Below are 20,375 nucleotides of genomic sequence, written 5' to 3'. Positions count from 1 at the left end.
CAGCAGGGCTCTGTAGGCCCATTCTAATGCTTACCCCAGCTTCCTAGATGTTTGAGTTTCTTCAAGTTACTTAACCCCTCTGAGCTTCAGTTTCATCAGTAAAACAGGAGGAGGAAAGAATGCCCACTTCACAGGGTAACAGCGATGGCTCAATAATCCACACAAAGCTAAAAAACTGGGTTGGCCCTGAGCGTTAGTTCTGGATGTAAAATGTGAGAGTGTAATCTTTGAAAAAAAGCAATTTGGTATGCCTCCAACCTCTGGGGTACCATCCAGAAGCCTAGACCCGAGTGGCTGTCTCCAAAAGTTTCTTTAAGGGAGAGATTAATTGAATCATCTCAGCATGTAGAAAGGGGATTCAACAATGAGATGGTGTAGATGGCTGTCCCCGGGACTTGTCCTCTGCCCATCCGGTAGTTCACATGATACTCGAAATAGGCTTTCATCCCTCCCACCAATGATAGTAAGAACAGACCGGACACCTCTTGATGCTTACACAGCCCCGAGGACCAGGAGCCAACTCCCTGTGCTGCAGCCCAGAGGGCAGCTGCCCCTCCTAAATGTCTGGGGGATGACAAGGCTGGGACCCCGCCCCCCAAGACCTCCTCCTGCTGTGAACTACCAGGAGGGTCTTGTTCTGTTCTTTCAACACCCAACCTGGCTTCCCCCCATTCTGCTGTGCCCCCGGGATGAGCCTGGTAAGGATGCAGCTCCCATGCTCTAAATCCCAGCCTCACAACTGCCTCCAATCAAACCTATCTCTTTTGAGCTTCCTGTTGGCCTGCCTGTGGGCACTGTTTAGACTGGACTTAGGACTGTCAAGGTCCCTGGGGACTGGCCTAGGGTATCGATCTCCCTGTGCTCACTGCTGCCTTGCCCAGTCCTTCCCCCTAGGTCTGTGAACATCTGGCTCCTAGTCCAGGTTTCCCGGATCACAAAATACTGGACGGAATTAACTGTGTGTTTTCTAGGAACCTGGAGGTAAATTTCTACACCGTCAGCCCGTATCTCCAGGTTTCGTACCACCTGTATCCCAGAGCCCTTGGAGTGGCCCCTCTAGGCCAGACGAAGCCTAGGCCACCACCCTCCTCTATGCTGTCGCGACACGGGGCCAAGTTACGAGTCCCCCGCACTTTGCGTGGGTCCTGCCCAAAGCGGACCCACAGTGACCTCAAGCCAAGCTGGCTTCCTCCCTTTTGAGTTATAAACCGTGTCATGTCCCACTACTGCTCCCAGGACAAGAACCTCCAGAGCCTGGTTGAAAATACATTATTTCTGGGGCCAGGGGGAGGGGCCTGTATTTTTAAGATGCCCCCAGGTAACTGTCAGGATAAGAAGTTTGGGGAACAAGACCAAACTTAGTGGCTTCTGGTGGAAAATCTCATCAGGGCCCCCATTTCTCCACTGGGACCCTCTTTCTTTGGGGCACTAGGACTTCTCCAGACCCTTTACCAGTTCCTCCCACTGTGAGGACCCACCTTGAGCAGGGCGCTGCCTGTAACTGCCATGCTCGCTCTACCTGCAGAGGGGTTTCGTCTTTGTGATGTCACAAGGGAGGGCACTCCCTGTCCGGGCAGAAAGAACAGCTTCTGCGGGGGAGGCTGGCATGAGCCCTGGCTCTCCTGACTGAAGACTGTGTTGCTGGGAGCACCCAGCACTGCACACATCCCCAGGCCCTTCTCTCCTCTGTCCACAAGGCAAGGCTGCCTTGTTGCTTCTGAGTTAATTGCTGTTTTGTTTTTTTTAAGAATTTAAACACTTATTTTTCAAATTAAGAAATTACACATTTTGATAATGGTCATTGTCTTAAAAGTGTCATTCAGTTCCAGCACATTTAAAAGGATATTGGTAATTCTGACCAATTCTTGTAACTGCCTCCTTGATATCCATCCACCCTGGACCCCATCATATGGCTGAGCCTTCTGACCAGGCTTTCTCCCACATATAGGGCTTCGTGACCATCTGCTGAGACCTCAGCGCCCTTCTCCCTGTGCCGCACCCCTTCAGTCCCCCCACATCTCCACAGTCAGGAGATCCAGATGAGGAGGTCAAGAAGCACAACTGACAACCTGCGGGTGTCCCAAGCACTTCCAGAGCCAGAGTGCCATGCTAGGCACCTCAGACACGGCAGACCGGGACCAATGAGGTCCCCAGGGAGCACAGAGCCTGGTGTGTGGCATCGGGAGACAGAGTGGACAGTAAGAAAGGAGAAAATGTACGAGGTGATGTCAAGTAGAGACGCGTGCAATGCAGCCAGTGAAGACAGGGCGGTGAAGTGGGAGTGAGGAAAGCGTGCTGGCTGCATGGTCCAGCATCAACACGGCCATGAACAGCTCCGGTCCAGGTCGCTGAGGGCTGGAGTCAAGGCTGGGCAGTAACTCGTGCTTGGGAGTAGCTGAGAAACAGGCAGAGGCTCCGTGACACCAGGCACGTGTTCTTCCACCCTGACTCTACGAAGCCCCGGGCTTGCGGATCACACTTCAGAGTTACCTTGGGAGGTAAGAAGTCACCGACTAGCTTTCTGGTGCCTTCACCTCCCCATCCCAGGATCCATCCTCCCAACCCTGAACTCACTGGGGTTCATAGGGACCAGGATCTGATCCCGTCCCATGTATGCATAAAAACAAGTAGCTGATGAAAACAAGAGAAATAAATGTGCTCACTGGCCAAGGAAATAAGCAAGTTTCTAAGCATACTTATTTCCAAAAGAAAAACAGCACACTGGATTACAGATTCTATCAGAGGCACATATATTAGAACAGATGGACCAAAATTTTAAAGTAGTAACATACATTTAGAGAGATAAGGCATGACATTAACAATAGGGAATGAGACTAATAACATATAAAAGATAACCAAGAGGAAATATTAGATATGTAAAACAGTTGTTGAAATGAAGATACAATTAGAGGAATTAAGTAGCAAATAGACAGCTGAGAAACAAATTAGCAAACTAGCATAGCAAACAGGAAATGTCCAGAGGAAAGAAAGAAAAAGGAATTAGAGAACATGAAAGCAAAGGTAAGACATATTGACAACAGACACAAACGTGCTAACATCTAAGTGTAAATAATAGGAGTCTTAAAAAGAGAAAAAATTTAAATACATAGATGAAATCTTAACAAAAGAAGAGATAAATTTCCCAGAATGTAAAACAGAATAAAGACATCAGATGAAAAGGCCCATAGAAGTAGCTTATGAAGTTAATCATATACTTACCATATGACTCAGCTACTCCACTGCTAGGGTTTTACCCAAGATAAATGAAAACCTGCACACACAAATAACACTGAAAAAGAACATCCAGAGCAGCTGTATTTACACTGGCCCAGAGCTGGGCTCAAGGTAATGTCCATCTACAGGTGAACAGAATGACCGCTGTGGCTCATCCACATAACGGAAAGCAAGCTACTGACACACACTACAACGTGGAGGAGCCTTCAAAATCATGCTGAGCCAAAGTATCTGGATACAAATGTAGGATACAAATAGAACACTGTACAATTCTACCTTTAGAAAACTCTAAAAGACAGTTCTAATGTATATTCACAAAACAGACATGTGGCTGCCCAGGTCTTAGGGTTGTGGTGGGGATTAACTGTGAAGAGACATGGGGAACTTTCTGGAGAAGGGAAAAAATTCTCTAGTTTTACTGTAGTGGTGGTTACAAGGATATGGACATTTTTTTCAAAACTCACCAAACTGTAGACGTAAAGGGAGATTCAACAGCATACCTGTGGTGTTTATAGAGCCCCAAGACTGGGTGAGGCCAAGGTAGTGTGAGCAGACGGGAAGTGGGGAGGAAACAGCAAAGGGGACCTGAAGTGCAGGCCAGAGGGGCAGGGTCGAGCCCCAAAGCCAGGTGAGCGTACTTCAGGGAGGAGAGGACCATCACCTGAGAATTTGAGATGCTGCTGCTAAAGTCAAGGAAGAAAACAGAGCTGACCCCTGGATTCAGCAATGTGGAGGACATGTGGCAGCAAGGTAGGTTTTGGAGTGGGTTCAAGAAAGAATGGCTTCCCCAGTGCCTCAGCGGTAAAGAATCTGCCTGCCAATGCAGGAGACACAGGAAACGTCAGTTCAATCCCTGCGTCGGGAAGATCCCCTGGAGGAGGAAATGACAACCCACTCCAGTATTCCTGCCTGGGAAATTCCATGGACAGAGGAGACTGGTGGGCAACAGTCCATGTGTTCACAGAGACAGACACAACTGAATGGCTGAGCAGAAGAAAGAATGGAAGGGAAATGAAGACAGCAAAAAGAGACCACCTTTGAGAAATTCTGTAACAAGGCAGAGACTGATACAGGAGCTAGAGGGTTTTCTTTTTTTAAAGTATGTTTGCACATCAATGGGGATAACTCAGTATATATAGAAAACCTGATGATACAAGAGATAAGGGAAACTTGCAGGAACAATGTCCTGAGGCAGTGGACACGGAACAGGCTCTGGCGCCAACAGTCAGTTTGTATAAAGGCACCAGTGGGAAGGCACGGACGTTACCGCGAGTGGGTAGAGGGGGTGGAGACCTACCATGGAAGGCCTCTGCTGGTGGCTCCTATTCACTCAGGAAACAGGAAGCAAAGTCATCTGCTGGGAGCAACCCAGAAGGAAGCTTCAGTCAAGGGATTGTTGGAATCTTGGTACTAAATAGCCAACTAGCATAGGAAAAGATACTTGAAGCAGATGGTGGGCAGGTCCTAGCCACTGGTAATGGAATGGTCCTAGGGACGACAATGGCAGTGTCTTGCAGGCTGGGTGGGAGGCAAAACCACTAGCAGAGAGGTTGAAAAGCTGTGAGGTCAGGACATGGGAAGGTCGTCTACACGGAGAGTGGGACTGGGAGTATGATGGGGGTGGTCTTGGATGCAATACTGCAAGAGTAGAAATCTTTGCAGACAAGCGAACCATTCATAAGGTGACTGCAACAAAGCAGCAGGAGTGATATGACAGTCTGATCTTCCAAGAGTCAGCACTGTTTTAGAGAAAAGGGAGGGAGAACAATCCAAGGGCGGGAGAACAAAAAGGGAGAACAACGAGTGAAGAAGAGCAGGGGAGAAAGCAGCCACTCCCTGCAAGGATCTTAAGAGGTGCTGTGCAAAGAGGAGACTCGTGTTTCAGCAGATGATGGATGAATGGAGACTTCCCACCGGGCCCAGAAGGTTTCAGAGCTGGGGAAGAGTGAAGCAGGGGTATCAAAAGGGCAATGAACTGAGCCATGTTTTGGTGAGAATAAGGGAGGTAAGAGGGGACCTGGGAGTCCTGGGCACATGAGGTTGTATGATAGGTGGTAGGGAGATAGGGAATCCTCCTAGGAGGAAACACAAGACTGGGATCCTTTTAGAACAACCCTTTAGAAGTCCAGGAGGCCCTTTTAGAAATATTTTTTGGGGACCTCCTAAAGTGGTCCAGTGGCCCAGTGGCTAAGATTCCATGCTCCCAATGCAGGAGGCCTGGGTTCCATCCCTGGTCAGGGAACTAGCTCTCACATGTCACAACTAAACAAGATCCTGCATGCTGCAACTAAGACCTGCCGCAACCAAATGAATAAACAAAATTTTTAAAGAGAAATACTTTTTAAAAAATACTAGGCTTGGTAATATAGTTACAGAAGAACTTACGAGGATGCATGTGGAATATTGTATATGACTTCCAAAACCCTCTGGAGTCACTAAATCAAGAGAATCTGGGTTCACTCCAAGTGTATTTCTTTGGGTATTAGAATACAATTCCCATATATTGGCAGTACAACTCTTTGATACATTAGATTGCTTTCTCTTACAGAGATAATGCTGATAGCTCTAGACTCTTCAATGATCTTTGCACAAATCACATGAGAAATCCAATTAATTTACCCCTGCAACATTTATTGGGTTAACTATACATTAAGGTAAGATCAGATACCACCTATATAAGCACCAGCTATAGGCATCAGATAGTGAACACAGCATCCCACAATACCAGCAGGTGACTGCTTCTCACCCCTTGGAGCGTCATGGACCCCTAGAGAACTAGATGAACTTTCTGTACCCTGGATTTCTAACCAATACCGTTGAAACCTATCCAGGAAGGATTGTTGGTCCCAAATAATGGCCCAACTTTAGGGGAACACAGGAAATATTTGTGAACCAAAGAAATACCACCCAAGTCCTCCTATTCATCTTACCCCCTCTTTCCACTCTGAGCAGAGAAACTTCCTCACTTTATGAGATGATTGATGATCTCTCTTCCCTTCTGAGTCCTCCCTACTATCAAGCAATCTTTTCATCTAGAGAAGATAAGGAAACACTGCATCCCAGGGAGACCTTGAGAAATGGGGATTTCCTGTGCAGAGGTGTTTCTTGCCCTCTGCCTCATGAAGGGTAATTCTAAACCCATCAAGGGGCATTCCTCTGATTTGCCCAAACCTCCAGCGAGTCCTCCAGCCCCTGGTCGACTATAATCTTCAGGGATGGAGGTGGTGAAATTCTTGGGAAACCAGAGCCCAGAAAATGCAGTGATCCTCAACATCCAATCTAGACTTCATATTTCAAAGGGAGCTTTGCTCTCATATTACCAGAAATTCCACAGGCAAAGAGCCAGATAACTTTCTCATTGTTTAGGAATTTGATTTTTATTACCAAATATCTACTATAAAAACAGTGAAGAAAATTTTAAAAAACACATTAAGGGGAAAAAAAAAATCACTGCAGAGGCAGCGTAACACAGTGGTTATAAACATGAACTCTGGAGTCAATCTCTCTACTCCTAACTAGTTGTGTGTCCTTAGGTAGGTTTCTTATGATCTGTGCCTCAGTTTCCCCACTTGTAAAATTGAGATAATAATAGTTCCTATCTTATAGAATTAAGGGGACTGAATAAGTTAATATCTGAAAAGCATTTAAAAAAAAGTCTAGTACACAGTAAGTGCTGTATGTGTTTGTAAAACTTAAAATCTTATTAGGTTAATTTACCCATGAGTATTTCCAGTCCTTATGCAAATACACTATTCAGATGTTCTAGTGGATATGTATATACAGTTTCGTGTCCTTTTTATTCCTTTATGTTATGTGTTCTGACTCAGTGTCCATAATTATAACTTATGTGATTGCCTAGAACAGATTACAAACTAATTGTCCGACTGCAGTCATAAGTAAACCATGGACACTGACACACTGGGTTAGGAACTATCACCTTGTGTTCCAAGAACATCAGTCTCATACTTCTGCACAGTAACCTTTCCGTCATTAGTAATCTCATTTACTACTCTTTCCTAAGGCTAATCTTGATCAACAGTAAATATCCCACTCAATACTATTCTTTTCTTAAATTCAGGTTTAGTATTCCATATTCTATTCTTAAAGGGCACCCAGACCCTCCTCTTACAATAGCACAATCTGTGTTTCCATAATGATGCACAAATGTTATTGTAAGGCTTCCATTCAGTACTCCATCTGGATGCAAAACAGTGTATTTCCAGTTGAAAATACTTTTCTAGGATAAAGTTTTTTCCATAACAATGCACTCTGAGCCACAAACAGTAGAGATCTCACTAATAGCTGTTTCATTCCCTATGTTCATGTTGCTCAAGTAGGATTCCTGGTGAACCATGAGGGGAGTCTCGAGTTCTCTTCATTGTACTTATTTGATTTTAAGCAAGGGCTACAGAACTGTGGAAGGCTTTTACTTATTCTTTTCATTCACAGGTTTCTTCTACAAAGATAATTTCTACTGATTAATAGGGGGAGAAGTCTTACTAAACTCTTATTAAAATTTCCCCGCTTGATTATACTTATAGGGTTTTTTCAGTGTATTATCAAGTGTACAATAAAATAAAAACCTCATCAATTCAATTCACAGAGTTTCTCTTCACTATGAATTCTCTGGTGTTGGAGGAGGGCTGAGTGACCAGTAAAGGCTTTTCCGCAGTTGTTGCATATAAAGCGTTTCTCTCCACTATGCATTCTCTGATGAATAATAAGAGAAGAATTCTTACAGAAAGCTTTCTCACAATGATTACATTTGTAGGGTTTTTCTCCAGTATGGTTTCTCAGATGTACAATAAGGGAAGAACTCTCATTAAATGCTTTTCCACACTCGTTACATCTGTATGGTTTCTCTCCAGTATGAGTTCTCCGGTGAGCAATAAGATGAGAGCTACAGTTAAAGGATCTTTCACATTGATTACATTTGTAGGGTTTCTCACCAGTGTGGATTCTCCGATGAGCAACAAGGTGACAGCTCTGGCTGAAGGATTTTCCACATTTATTGCATTCATAGGGCTTTTCTCCAGTATGAGTTCTTTGATGTCTAACAAGGTGAGCCATTTGGCTACAGGATTTTCCACATTTATTGCATTCATAGGGCTTAATCCCAGAATGAATTATTTCATGTTTAGTTAGGGCTGAACGTTCTCTGAATGCTTTGCCACATTCCTGACAGTTATAGGGTTTCTCTCCTGTATGAGTTCTCTGATGGGCAATAAGGTGGGAGCTCCAGCTGAAGGATTTTCCACATTCAGTACATTTATATGGTTTTGCTCCCGAGTGAGTTCTTTCATGTTTACTAAGGGCTGAGTAATCCCTAAAAGCTTTTTCACATTCATCACATTTAAAGGGCTTCTCTCCAGTATGCATTCTCATATGGGCAATCAGATGGGAGCTCCAGCTGAAAGATTTCCCACATTCAGTACATTCAAAAGGTTTCTCTCCAGTATGAGTTCTCTGATGCCCAATAAGATGGGAGTTCCAGTTGAAAGACTTCCCACATTCATTACATACATAAGGTTTCTCTCCTGTATGAATTCTCTTATGTACAATAAGATGAGAATTCCAGCTGAAGGCTTTTCCACATTTATTACATTCATAAGGTTTTATTCCAGTGTGAGTCCGTTCATGTTTAGTAAGGGCTGAACGATTCCTAAAAACCTTTCCACATTTATCACATTCATAGGGTTTATCTCCAGTATGAGTTTTCTTATGTTGGATAAGGTAAGAACTCCAGATGAAAGATGTTCCACATTCATTATATTCATAAGGCTTCTCTGTAGCGTAAGTGCTTGTATGTTGTGTAAGGAAGGAGTCATACCCAAAGACTTTCTCCCATTCGTTGTATTTATATGCTTTCTCTACAGTACCAATTTTTTGATGTTCCATAAAGGATGAAAAGTAAAAGATGTTTTCATATTCTTTGTAATCATACTGGTTTCCTCCAATATGAATTCCCGGATCATTAAATGATGGGCTCTGGTTAAAGATTTGATGGCATTCCTTATATTCATAGAGTTTTTCTCCTGTATGCATTCCCATATGATCACCAAAATGCAGTATATGATTGAAAGATTTAACAGTATCAGTACATTTTAAAAGATTATCTCCAGTTTGTACCCTTGCAGGGTGAACAGGCTGCATGGACTGGTAGAAGGCTTTGTCATACTCATTATTTTCACAGGTAATCTTATCAGTATACATTATGGCTGAGTTACATCTCCAACTTTCAGCATTTACATCAGGCTTATAGAAATGTTCTACTTGAGAAACTTTCTGAGATGGAACAATGTTTAAGCTCTGGCTACACCCTGCTCCAAGTTCACAGAACTCAGAGCCTCTTTGAGATAGTATCTGCTTTTGCATGAAGACCATCTGCCTCATAGCTGTACTCTGGTTCACGTGATACATTTCTAATTGGTCTTTACATCCCAAAACTTCTAACCTGGAGAACCAAGGATCATCCCATATGTATCTCTCCAACTTCATGCTATGGGACTGTTCCTCCTCAAGTATGCTCTGTGTTGGGATCAATGCTTTGCTTTCAAGATTTTTCATCCATTCTGAAATAAATAGAAAAAGTCCATGAGAGTATAGAGAAACAAATTCTAAGAGTAGGGTGGACAAGGTAAGATTTATTGTCCATGTTATTGAAAAGGCAACTGTGAACTTGTTTCCAAATAGACTGGTAACCCAGAGAAACATCATAACCACAAAGAGGAAAATAGTAAAGAGTGAGCATAAGTAGTTAAATAGAATACAAAACGCGTAATGAATATGAATAAAACCCATTTAGGAACATTTCCCCATGTAAAGGAGGACTAGAATAAGTGACTATTGAAAACCTGCACTTGGTTTCCTCTGGACTTAGCGCCACACACCTTACCCTCTGCTGATGCTGCTCTGTATTATTTCACTGTAACAATCCACTACCCTGAGTTTAATGCCTTCTGAGTCCAGTGTGTACTTCCAGAGAATTACTGAACTTGGTGGAGGGGGGGTGGTGTTGTCTGGAGGATCCTGACACATTCAATACTACTAAGGTGAAAAAATAACAACTGGTTAAGCAAAAGACATATGAACAAGCAGCCCCTCAGCAACTAATATTTAAATTATTAAAGCACGTCAATTAATTTCTATGTTATAATGTCCTATTGCTCTCCTATTTTGACACCTACCAAAAAAAGGAGGGGTGTTAAGTGAAAGTATCACCAACAAGGCGTCAAGCCTTATTTCCTATTCCACAGAGTTCACTCAGTAACACAAAACCATCTGCCCAAAGGGCAAAAATCACAAAGTTTAAGGATACTCCTAAAGTTCTTTTAACACTGCAGAATAATTTGTAGAGTGATGGCAGAAGAGACAGACTTGAAAGACAGAATACTGCAATGAAAAAGGTACAGGAGTTACAGTCTGATAATCTGTATTTAATTACTGGCTCTGCCACTCTCCTTAGGTGAGTTTTCCAAAGACTAAATGAGATTGTAAAACCAACAAAATGTCTGGCAAATTCAATACGTGGAAGCCACCTATCATCACCCTGAGTTATCAGTCCTCCAGCAACGGAAGGGTGTCTCCTAGTTTCCTATTGCTGCTATAACAAATCACCCATCTCACAGTCTGAAAGTCAGAGGCTATAAACGGCTTTCACTGGGCTAAAATCAAAATAGCTTTCCTTCAGAAGCTCTAGGGGAGAATCCATACCCTTGCTTTTCCCAGCTTTAAAAAGCTGCCTGCATTCTGTGACTTGTAGTTCCTCTTTCTATCTTCAAAGTATATTATTCCTATCTCTACTTCTGTCAATCATATCGGTGTCTCTGATACTCACTCTTCTAAGGATCTCATGATTACAATGGGCCCATCTGGACAATCCAAGATAATCTTTGCATCTCAAAAGATTCCTAGTTTAACTCACATCTGAAAAGCCACTTTTGCCACATAAAGCACCATATTCAGCTTTGGATGTGGACATTTTGTGGAGGGAGGAGGGTATCATTATTCAACATACCACGGTGTCTAAAAGCTACAGGAACCCAATATGGACCTAGACCCTGGTTTTCTTCAGGTTTTTATGCTTTCTTCACTATATACTATTTTCCCCTTTTACTACCCAAGTCCATTACAAGAGAGAGAGATTCTACTCTGCTAAAGAACTGGCATTTATTATCAATTTTAAGCTTCGCTCCTAGAAGTTAGAGAGTCCCTCTTTGTGCTCAGTTGTGTCCAATTTTTTGTGACCCCATGGACTACCAGGTTGCTCTGTACATGGGATTTCCCAGGCAAGTACACTGGGGTGGGTTGCACTTCCGCCTCCAGGGGATCTTCCCGACCCAGGGATCAAATTTGCATCTCCTGCATTGGCAGGCAGGTTCTTTACCTGCTGAGCCACCAGGGAAGCCCCAGAAGTCTGGGAATGATCTTCAAATAGCTTTTGAATTTTCCCAGTAAAAAAACTTTTTTAAATGGTAGCTGACCAAGTCACTGACCAAACAATTTCTGACCAGCTTTACAACCAGTATTTGTGGCCTGAGCATATCTTCCACCTGTAAATTATAATCTCTGTGATGAAAGGACAATCGAAACACTATACATCACTGTGACTGTGGGGCTGTAGATGCTAAGCAGGTGGGAGGCCAGAAAAGGAGATCAGCATGACAGAAGCCATCCAGGAAGGTTTCACCCACAAGAAACGACATGAGCTCAGCCTTCAAGCATGGCTCAAATACAGACTGCCAGAATGGCACAAGCAGAAGCAAGCTGTGATGAGCAAAGGCATCACACATCCTTAAGGATGCCAGCTGAGTAAACTCCAGGAATTAGGCAGGAAATAACGAGAGAAAAAGAAAATAGAGAAAATAGGAAGGTCTTGAAATTGAGTCAATTATTTAAAAGGTAATCCAAGTCATTGTAGATTTACTGGCAGAGGCCTCATAATGGAAGACTTCAGGGATGTAAATCTAGAAATACCACCTGAGAGGCTCATAACAAATAAAATTTACTCAGCAACTTGAGCTGGATGAGAAGAGAGATTCCTTCTTAGAGAGGAAAGAACAGGGAGTCAGGATGACCTTCCCATTTCCAGCTCCGGGGATTCACAGAAGGCTGAACAAGGAATACACATCAGGAAGACGGGGACACCAGCCAGAAGGGAAAGTGAGATTCCTGGTTCTATCAGTATCAAGGAGACAGCTGAGATGATCTGCAAGAAGGCAGAAGTGTAAAGCTGGAGCTGGTGGAACCACAGGGCTCAGGATGATTACTCAGAAAGGTCAGCACATAAAAGCTACCGGAAATTATGACGCCTTGGTACAGGCTTTCAGATCCAGATGGGGGCAACAGGTAAGACCCCACAAAAGCCCACTTCGTTAGAGTGGACAGGAAGATGTCCACCTTTAGGACTCAAGAGAGAGCACAGTATATTGTTAAATTAAAAATAACAAAATACAGAACAATGTGTACTGTATTTCACCTTTGGAAAGGTGAAAAGTAACTATTGTGTCTATATGCTTAACCAAAGCTGTGCAGTGACCCAGAGAGAGTTTATTCAAGGAGAATAAGTTAATTTTGATAGTAACAGATTTGTAGCATTTTAACTTACCCTAATCCCATCTCTGACTCCTCAACTCAGCAGTAGCCTTGGAAAATAACATCCCATATTTCTGGTGCTGGAGGAAACAGAACAAAGCTAGAGCTTTTTCAAAGCCTCACTCCCAAAGAATAGTCATTATCTGAGCTGTTTGGTGATTCCCAGAAAGATCCCACTTGAAAGACTTGTGGGAACTTGCACAGTGCTAAAAGCTTCCAGGAAGTAGGGATCTGTCAAACATTTCCAGGCCAAGTTTTAAGAAGTCTTTTTTTTTTTTTAATTACTGTCCGAGATGATGCAAAATAGTTGGGGCAAACGATATACTAACCAAAAAATGAAAGGAAAAGCTCAGGAGTGAGATATGCATAGGAGCTTTGAAAAGTTCTAACATATTCCTGGGAATCTAGAAGGCCACATATATATACACTGTAGTTAAATTTTCAAAAGTCAAAGAAAGCAACAAGAGAGAAGCAAGTCATCACACACAAGGGATCCTCAACAAGATTAACAGCTTATTTCTCATCAGAAACCAGGGAGGACAGAAAGAAGAAACGTGTCAACCACGAATCCTATACCTGGCAAAACTATCATTCAAAAATAGAGAAATCAAGACCTTCCCTGATAAAACAAAAGGTAAGAGTTTGCTAGTAAAGCTGCCCTATGAGAAACGCTAAAAGGAGTTCTTCAGACTGAAATGAAAAAACAATAACTCAAAATACAGACCACCAATAAAGGTAACTACTTGGGAAAATCCAAGACTGTATAACTGCATTTTTATTTGTTTCCTATCTGATTTAAAAGACAATTACATAAAATCCAAACTAAACTGCTGCAAATTAAGATGTTAATTATAATTCCCAGGACAACCACTAGTAAAATAACCAAAAATTTATAGTAAAAGGAAAGGGGTTACCTGTGTGTGTTTCTGTGTGTCTCTTTGGAGGATAAGAACAGTGTGAATAAGTATAAATGAAACTTCCTTTCACTTACCCATTTTATATAGCTTTGAGTTTTTAAATCATGTAGATACATTATCTGTATTAAACAATCACTTTTTGATACTTTTTTTTTTTTTTTTTGGAAAGCAGAGTCTGTGACTACAAGGATACAAGTTTTGCAATAAAAAATTAAAAAGCAGGTAACTGAATGAGAAGTCTTTTTAGACAAAAGGGACAGCAGATAATATGAGAGGTAAGGAGGGAAACTGCAGGATACAAAAATTGCTACCTTGTTAAGAAGGTGGGCATTTTTGCTCTGAAAATAGTACAAGGGATGAAGCTTCTTGGAAGGAACTGTGATGCTTTCTGAGGAAGTGAACTCTTCATGGCCTCAGCCCTTTTCTCAAAAAGTAGGGCTTGGAGGAAGGTTCCTCACTCCCACCTGGGGCCTGCTCTCACCTTAGACAAAAGGGACAGCAGATAATATGAGAGGTAAGGAGGGAAACTGCAGGATACAAAAATTGCTACCTTGTTAAGAAGGTGGGCATTTTTGCTCTGAAAATAGTACAAGGGATGAAGCTTCTTGGAAGGAACTGTGATGCTTTCTGAGGAAGTGAACTCTTCATGGCCTCAGCCCTTTTCTCAAAAAGTAGGGCTTGGAGGAAGGTTCCTCACTCCCACCTGGGGCCTGCTCTCACCTGGACAAGTGCCTTGAAGAGGATATGCTGGTTCCATTGACCATGGCTCTTCTCCTTGCTCCAACAGGGAGATGACCTCAGGCTTGGTGATCTGATTCCCTACATGAAGAGGAAAAACATGGACTTGTGTAGTCATGTAACCCTCCTTCCCCTACTCTTTCCATGAGTGACTTCACTTCATACTTTATGATCAGTAGGGACTCCATCCTTGAACCTCAGGGCTCATGATCACCTCAGCCCTCCTGAGGCTCATGTAAGATGGTAAACAGGGAGCAGCAGAGGGTATTGCAAGGACAGCTTCATTTATTCAGCCAGCCAGCAGCTTACCTACAGAGAGCAGGTGCCCATAGGTCTCCAGCATCACGTCACGGTACAGGGTCCTCTGAACAAGGTCCAGCTGCCCCCACTCCTCTTGTGTGAAGTCCACAGCCACATCATTGAAGGTCACTGGTTCCTAAAAGACCAGACATGTTCCTCTTCAACCTGGAGATGCCTCTCCCTGCCCCCCATTCCATCTAGTGTTTTCTGGGGAGGGAGTAGGGCTGACAGCGTTGGGGAGGAGACAGAACATAGAGGAATTGCCCTGAATGTATTCAATATTCTGACTGATGTGGATAAGGTCTCACTGGGAGCCAGCCAGGGCCCTGCATTTGAAATGTACTCTTAGACAAGTGGATACCTGGGCTCACAGTAACCACAATAAAAATGAGCAGCTCTCTCCCAAGTCTTGCTCAGTTCTAGTAACACTGGGTAGTATCTGGACAGTTCTTCCTGCGTTTCCAGAGCTGCAGACACTTAGTGAGACCAAGACTAAAACCAGGACCAGGATGGACGCAGAGCATGAGCCCTGACCACAGAGCAGAGAGCCTGGGGCTGACATCTGCTCCACAAGTGGATCCAGGACCTGGAAGGGCTCTCTAAACATTCAGAGGCTGCCTTCCTGGGCACAGAGAGAAGTTTCCACTCCCAGACTGTTTCTGAGGACAGCCTCCCAAGCACTGGAGGTGGGGTGGGCCAGGACTGAGCAGAGCTGTCCAAGCCAAGGAGAACCACTAACAGTTGCTATCAAAGCACTTTGAGTTCTAAAAAGTTCAAACTGACGTTTTTAAGAAAAACAACCAGGAATACCCACTAGAAAAATTAAAGGATGTCTGATTTTTGCAACAAATGCATCCTGCACAGTCCTTTGAAGCCATCAAAGTGAGTCTCAGGTATCTCGGCACTTCCAGCGTGGGGCAGGGGCATGTCTTCCCTCATGAGGGCGGTGGGGAGTGAGCTGTGTGTTGTGGGACGTGTGCTACAAACCCCACAGCCCCTGCTCCTTTTGAGGCCTCTCTCTTGGCCTGTCTATCCACTATGGTCCTCTCCTCCAGGTCAGCACAGAATTCCCTCAAGACAAATACCCACTGAATGGACACGTGTGCGGTGTGCTTCCCCTCATAGCATCTGGTGAACCTCTACAAAGCCTATTAAACACTTCTCTTCCAACCACATACAGCCGCCTTCCTTCCATCCCTGTGGGTCATGGCTCATAAACCAAGCCTGTCATCTCTGATGAGGGCCAGCTCTCATGCTGGGTCTTCAGTATAGATTTCTCTACTGGTCTGAACTGCTCCCCTCACCCCTTTCACACAACTGGCTTGAAACACAGAATTGCTTCTGCTCCAGTGATTCTCTTACTTCAAAAAACATTTACAACTGCTGATCACAACCTCCTATGGTGAAACCCTCCCAAAACTCGGACTCCTCAATGACAATGGGTTTTCCTCTTGAAGACCTGCCCAGGCCTCAGTTTTCTTAATGGCAGCTGCCTCTACATTTTTGGGTTATGTAAACATTTTTACTTAAATGTGACATTCAGGTAGAGAAGTGCACAAAACCTAAGTGTGCACAAAGCATAAACTCACTGCACTTCCAGAGTGATACACTCAGGGGTGTTAGGGAAATTTTTAAAAAATAGTCTTGTTTAGGCTTCAGAGACAAAGCAGTACAGGTCTCTGACCTTGCTTCTAACCTGTGTGGACAGTGCCCTGACTGGGAGTAACTGCGTGCTGAGTGCAAGACTTGCAACACCTTAGATAAAATGAGGGAGGAATCTTCAGGTCCTTGCGCCCCTAAAGGGGGCCTGGCCAACCAAGCTCCAACCAAACCCCAAGCCCCAGCAACATTCCAAGTTTTACAAGACAAAACAAACAGCATGAACATGAAACAAGGCTTGCAGTTCGGTCACATATCGATGATGATCTCAGTTTGCCTCCGTCCTGGGATTATAAGCAGGAACCTGAACTGCAATCTCTGAAGTCTCACCCACAGAGTGGATGCGCTGCCTGGAACCTTTTCCCAGTTGGGACTCCGGATGTGCTGTGACTTGTGACTTCCCAGCACTGTTTAAGTCTGGATGTTGGTCAAAACCCAATTTAGTGATGTATCCTCCACTCTATTTCTCTTTTAATGTTAGTATATTGAAAGTAAGATAATTCTCTGACAAATATCTGTATTACTTATTTGTATATAGCGAGTGGCTTATTTTGTTAACAAATCCTTTGAATCTGACATGAAAGTGAAAGCTTTCGCCAAAACAGGGGGCCCAGGCAGGAGGCCATGCTTCCTGCCCAGGGTGCTCTTAGGATGCTATCTCCCTGGAAGGTGGCACCTACTTACATGGCGTCAAAGTTCAACAGTTAACAACATCCAAGCCCACACCCTGGCAGCAGTCAAGCAGGTAGAATGAGCCACAAGTTCATCTCCCACTCCTTCAAAGACCCCAGCAGATCCCCACACAAATACTTAGAAAGTAACAACCACCTTTAACAGAGACAGAAGGAAGAAAATCACTAGAAAGAATTCGCAACCCCTAATAAAACAGTGGACCCTGGCACTCTGGGAATGATCAGTGATGACTGCCAAACTACAGGTGAAAAGCAGACGTGGAAATTTACGATGGAGGGATCAGGCCGGCTGCACCTGCACCCACTAATCCATCACGTCGTCTGGAAATGGGGCAACAGACGACTTGTGCCACTGATGCAACACAGGAGGGGCTCGGCACCACCTGTCAAGGACTCTTGCCCAAAATACAAGGCCTGTAACTGCTCTAGCCTCTAGCTCAATTATCCATCTACAGGAGACAGCAGGATGAAGGCACTCATCTGAGGACATCACAAGGGCAAAATTAGGCAAACCAATAAGGCAGGCGACCTGGTTTCATCAGCATATGAAATACATGCAATGTGCCATCCCTGCTTGGATCCTGATCTGAGTAAACCAACTGCAAAAGATATCTTGGGGACAAGTGGGGAAAACTGAATGCAGGCTTGGTACTAAGTAATAAGTTACTGTTAATTTTGTTGGGTGTGATAAAGGTATTGTGTTCATTTCCTAAAAGGTGGGTATGTCTCAGATACAAACATGGGTGAAACAATGTAATATCTGAGCTTTGCTATAAAACACATTTTTTCCTAACACTCAACTTTTAAAAAAAAACTTATTTTTTAAAATTTTTATTGACATATAGTTGATTTCCAATGTTGTTTATAACTGTTGTACAGCAAATTGACTCGGTTATACATACATATACATTAAAAAAAAACACTCTTTTCCATTATGGCCTATCATAGGATCTATATTTTTTTAAGGTATCCAAATAGATGCAAAGGCAGAAAGCTGAAAGGTGACATTTGCTAAGGCTGATGAATGTGGCTGTCTGTGGTCAGCTGAATAATGGTCCTGCCAAAGACGTCCACATCCTAATGACCGTTACCTCAACATGACGAAAGATGTCACAGTTACAGAGATGTGATTACATTAAGGATGCCGAGATGGGGAGATTATCTTGGATTATCCAGGTGGGCTCAATGTAATCACAATGGTGCTTACAAGTGAAGGAGGCAAGAGGGTCTGCATCAGAGAAAATGAGACAATGGAAGCAGAGTTCAGAGTGATGCACAATGGAGGAAAGGCCCACGAGCCAAGAAATGCAGATGCCTCCAGAACTGAGTAAAAGCAAGGGAGCCAATTCTCCCCTGAGCCTCCAGGAAGATAAGAGCCCTGTAGTCCCATTCTAGACTTAGAACTCCAGAACAAGAGAATAAATTCATGTTGCTCTAAGTCATTGTTTGTGGTAATCTGTTATAGCACCACAGGAAACTAACAGGTTTAAAAATAGGTGATTTTTAAATATTTATTTTATTTAATATTTAATATTTTAAATTAATAAATATTTAATATTTATTTTTATTTATTTGATTGTGCCAGGTCTTAGTTGCAGCATGTGGGATCTAGTTCCCTGACCAGGGATTGAACCTGGGACCCCAGCATTGGGAGCACAGTCTCAGTCACTGGACCAACTAACCAAAGTCCCCAAAACCACCTAGTTTTAAAGAAAAGCCAGTGGTGCTCGCTTCGGCAGCACATATACTAAAATTGGAACGATAGAGAAGATTAGCATGGCCCCTATGTAAGGATGACACGCAAATTCGTGAAGCATTCCATATTTTAAAAAAAAGAAAAGCCAGTGAAGAAAAGAAGCCATCAGCATGTGGTGGTCCACACATTCCTGTAAGATCGGGAGCAGGAGTGTGGCTGACCAATGAAATACCAGAGACCTACTCTGCACGTGAGAAGGGGCTGCAGTGGAAGCGGCACCCCAGGAGAGGCTCCGGGCTTAAATGCCACTGAAGTCAGGAGTGAAAATCAGGCTTAAAGGCCTGTACTCAGGTTACCTTTGCCAGTTGCCCCTCCCCCCTGCCAGCCACTCTATCTGATGGGAAAGCGTGTCAGAGGTTCTCAGGTTGCCCAGGTGAGTGACCGCTCTGGAGTTGAGACCCCCTTCAGCCCAAAACAGGCAGAGAGGAGGGGGTCTGTGGATGACCTGACAGTCAGCTGTATACCCAGGAAACTGCAGGCAGAACTGACCTGGTGATCGTGGCCCACCCAGGTCCATGCAGTTTAGAATGAGACTTGTCAGGAGAGACAGAAGACAGACAAGGAGGCAGTGAGGTCAAGAACCAAAGCTGCTCAGCTGCACAGTCACACAGTTCTCTGGTAAACACAAACAGATCGGAGGGCCCCTGAACACAGGAGAAACATCTGCACAGGTGGAGACTGAATTTAGCAGCCAAGGGGACAGAGAATCCAGGCTGTAGTCACATAGAACTTTCAATGATCTGAAATTCTAATCCCCAGATTGGAAAGTTTCAGTATAAAACAGGACAGGATGATACAAGAGGCTTGGAGTACAAGAATCTACAGAATACGAAGAGACAGAAAACACAGCAATCAGGTCAGGAGGTCATATAAATAACCTCAGGAAAGCAATATAAAGGAGGACAGGAAGGGATTTTGTTTTAAAATAAAGGACTTCTTTACATAAAATGCTAGCCATAAGCAAAAACAGATACATCTGACAAAAATACACCAAAAAACATTCCTCTGATAAAAGACACCATAAAGTTAAAGAGGAGAGTGAAAAAGTTGGCTTAAAGCTCAACATTCAGAAAACAAAGATCATGGCATACAGTCCCATCACTTCATGGCAAATAGATGGGGAAACAGTGGAAACAGTGACAGACTTTATTTTGGGGGGTTCCAAAATCATTGCAGATGGTGATTGCAGCCATGAAACTAAAAGACGCTTACTCCTTGGAAGGAAAGTTATGGCCAACCTAGACAGCATATTGAAAAGCAGAGCCATTACTTTGTCAACAAAGTTCCGTCTAGTCAAGGCTATGGTTTTTCCAGTAGTCATGTATGGATGTGAGAGTTGGACTATAAAGAAAGCTGAGCGCCGAAGAATTGATGCTTTTGAACTGTGGTGTTGGAGAAGACTCTTGAGAGTCCCTTGGACTGCAAGGAGATCCAACCAGTCCATCCTAAAGGAGATCAGTCCTGGGTGTTCATTGGAAGGACTGA

At 43.6% G+C, this 20,375-nt stretch overlaps 1 protein-coding gene across 10 annotated transcripts in view; it reads right to left on the bottom strand.

The window, feature by feature from the left end:
* The window catches only part of LOC105001395 (zinc finger protein 606), a 28,838-nt gene that overhangs the window by 657 nt on the left and 7,806 nt on the right, over window positions 1-20,375 (bottom strand). For 2 of the 10 annotated variants that reach the window (XM_010857641.1, XM_010857640.1), the window contains exons 5-7: window positions 14,793-14,919; window positions 14,466-14,564; window positions 5,538-9,806 (exon numbers count right to left, since the gene is read on the bottom strand). In XM_010857641.1, the coding sequence (XP_010855943.1) occupies window positions 7,822-9,806; window positions 14,466-14,564; window positions 14,793-14,919 (2,211 nt within the window). In that variant the 3' untranslated portion in view covers window positions 5,538-7,821. Of the gene's footprint in view, window positions 1-3,219; window positions 3,290-4,166; window positions 4,592-5,537; window positions 9,807-12,841; window positions 12,909-13,094; window positions 14,227-14,465; window positions 14,565-14,792; window positions 14,920-20,375 lie in introns of those variants that run through there. The other 8 variants (XR_826861.1, XR_826862.1, XR_826863.1 and 5 more) reach the window with 8 other exon arrangements.

The sequence above is a fragment of the Bison bison genome, unplaced genomic scaffold (assembly GCF_000754665.1).
Source record: "Bison bison bison isolate TAMUID 2011002044 unplaced genomic scaffold, Bison_UMD1.0 scf7180017864383, whole genome shotgun sequence".
NCBI lineage: Eukaryota > Metazoa > Chordata > Mammalia > Artiodactyla > Bovidae > Bison > Bison bison.
This window is presented reverse-complemented; position numbering and strand designations above follow the sequence as displayed.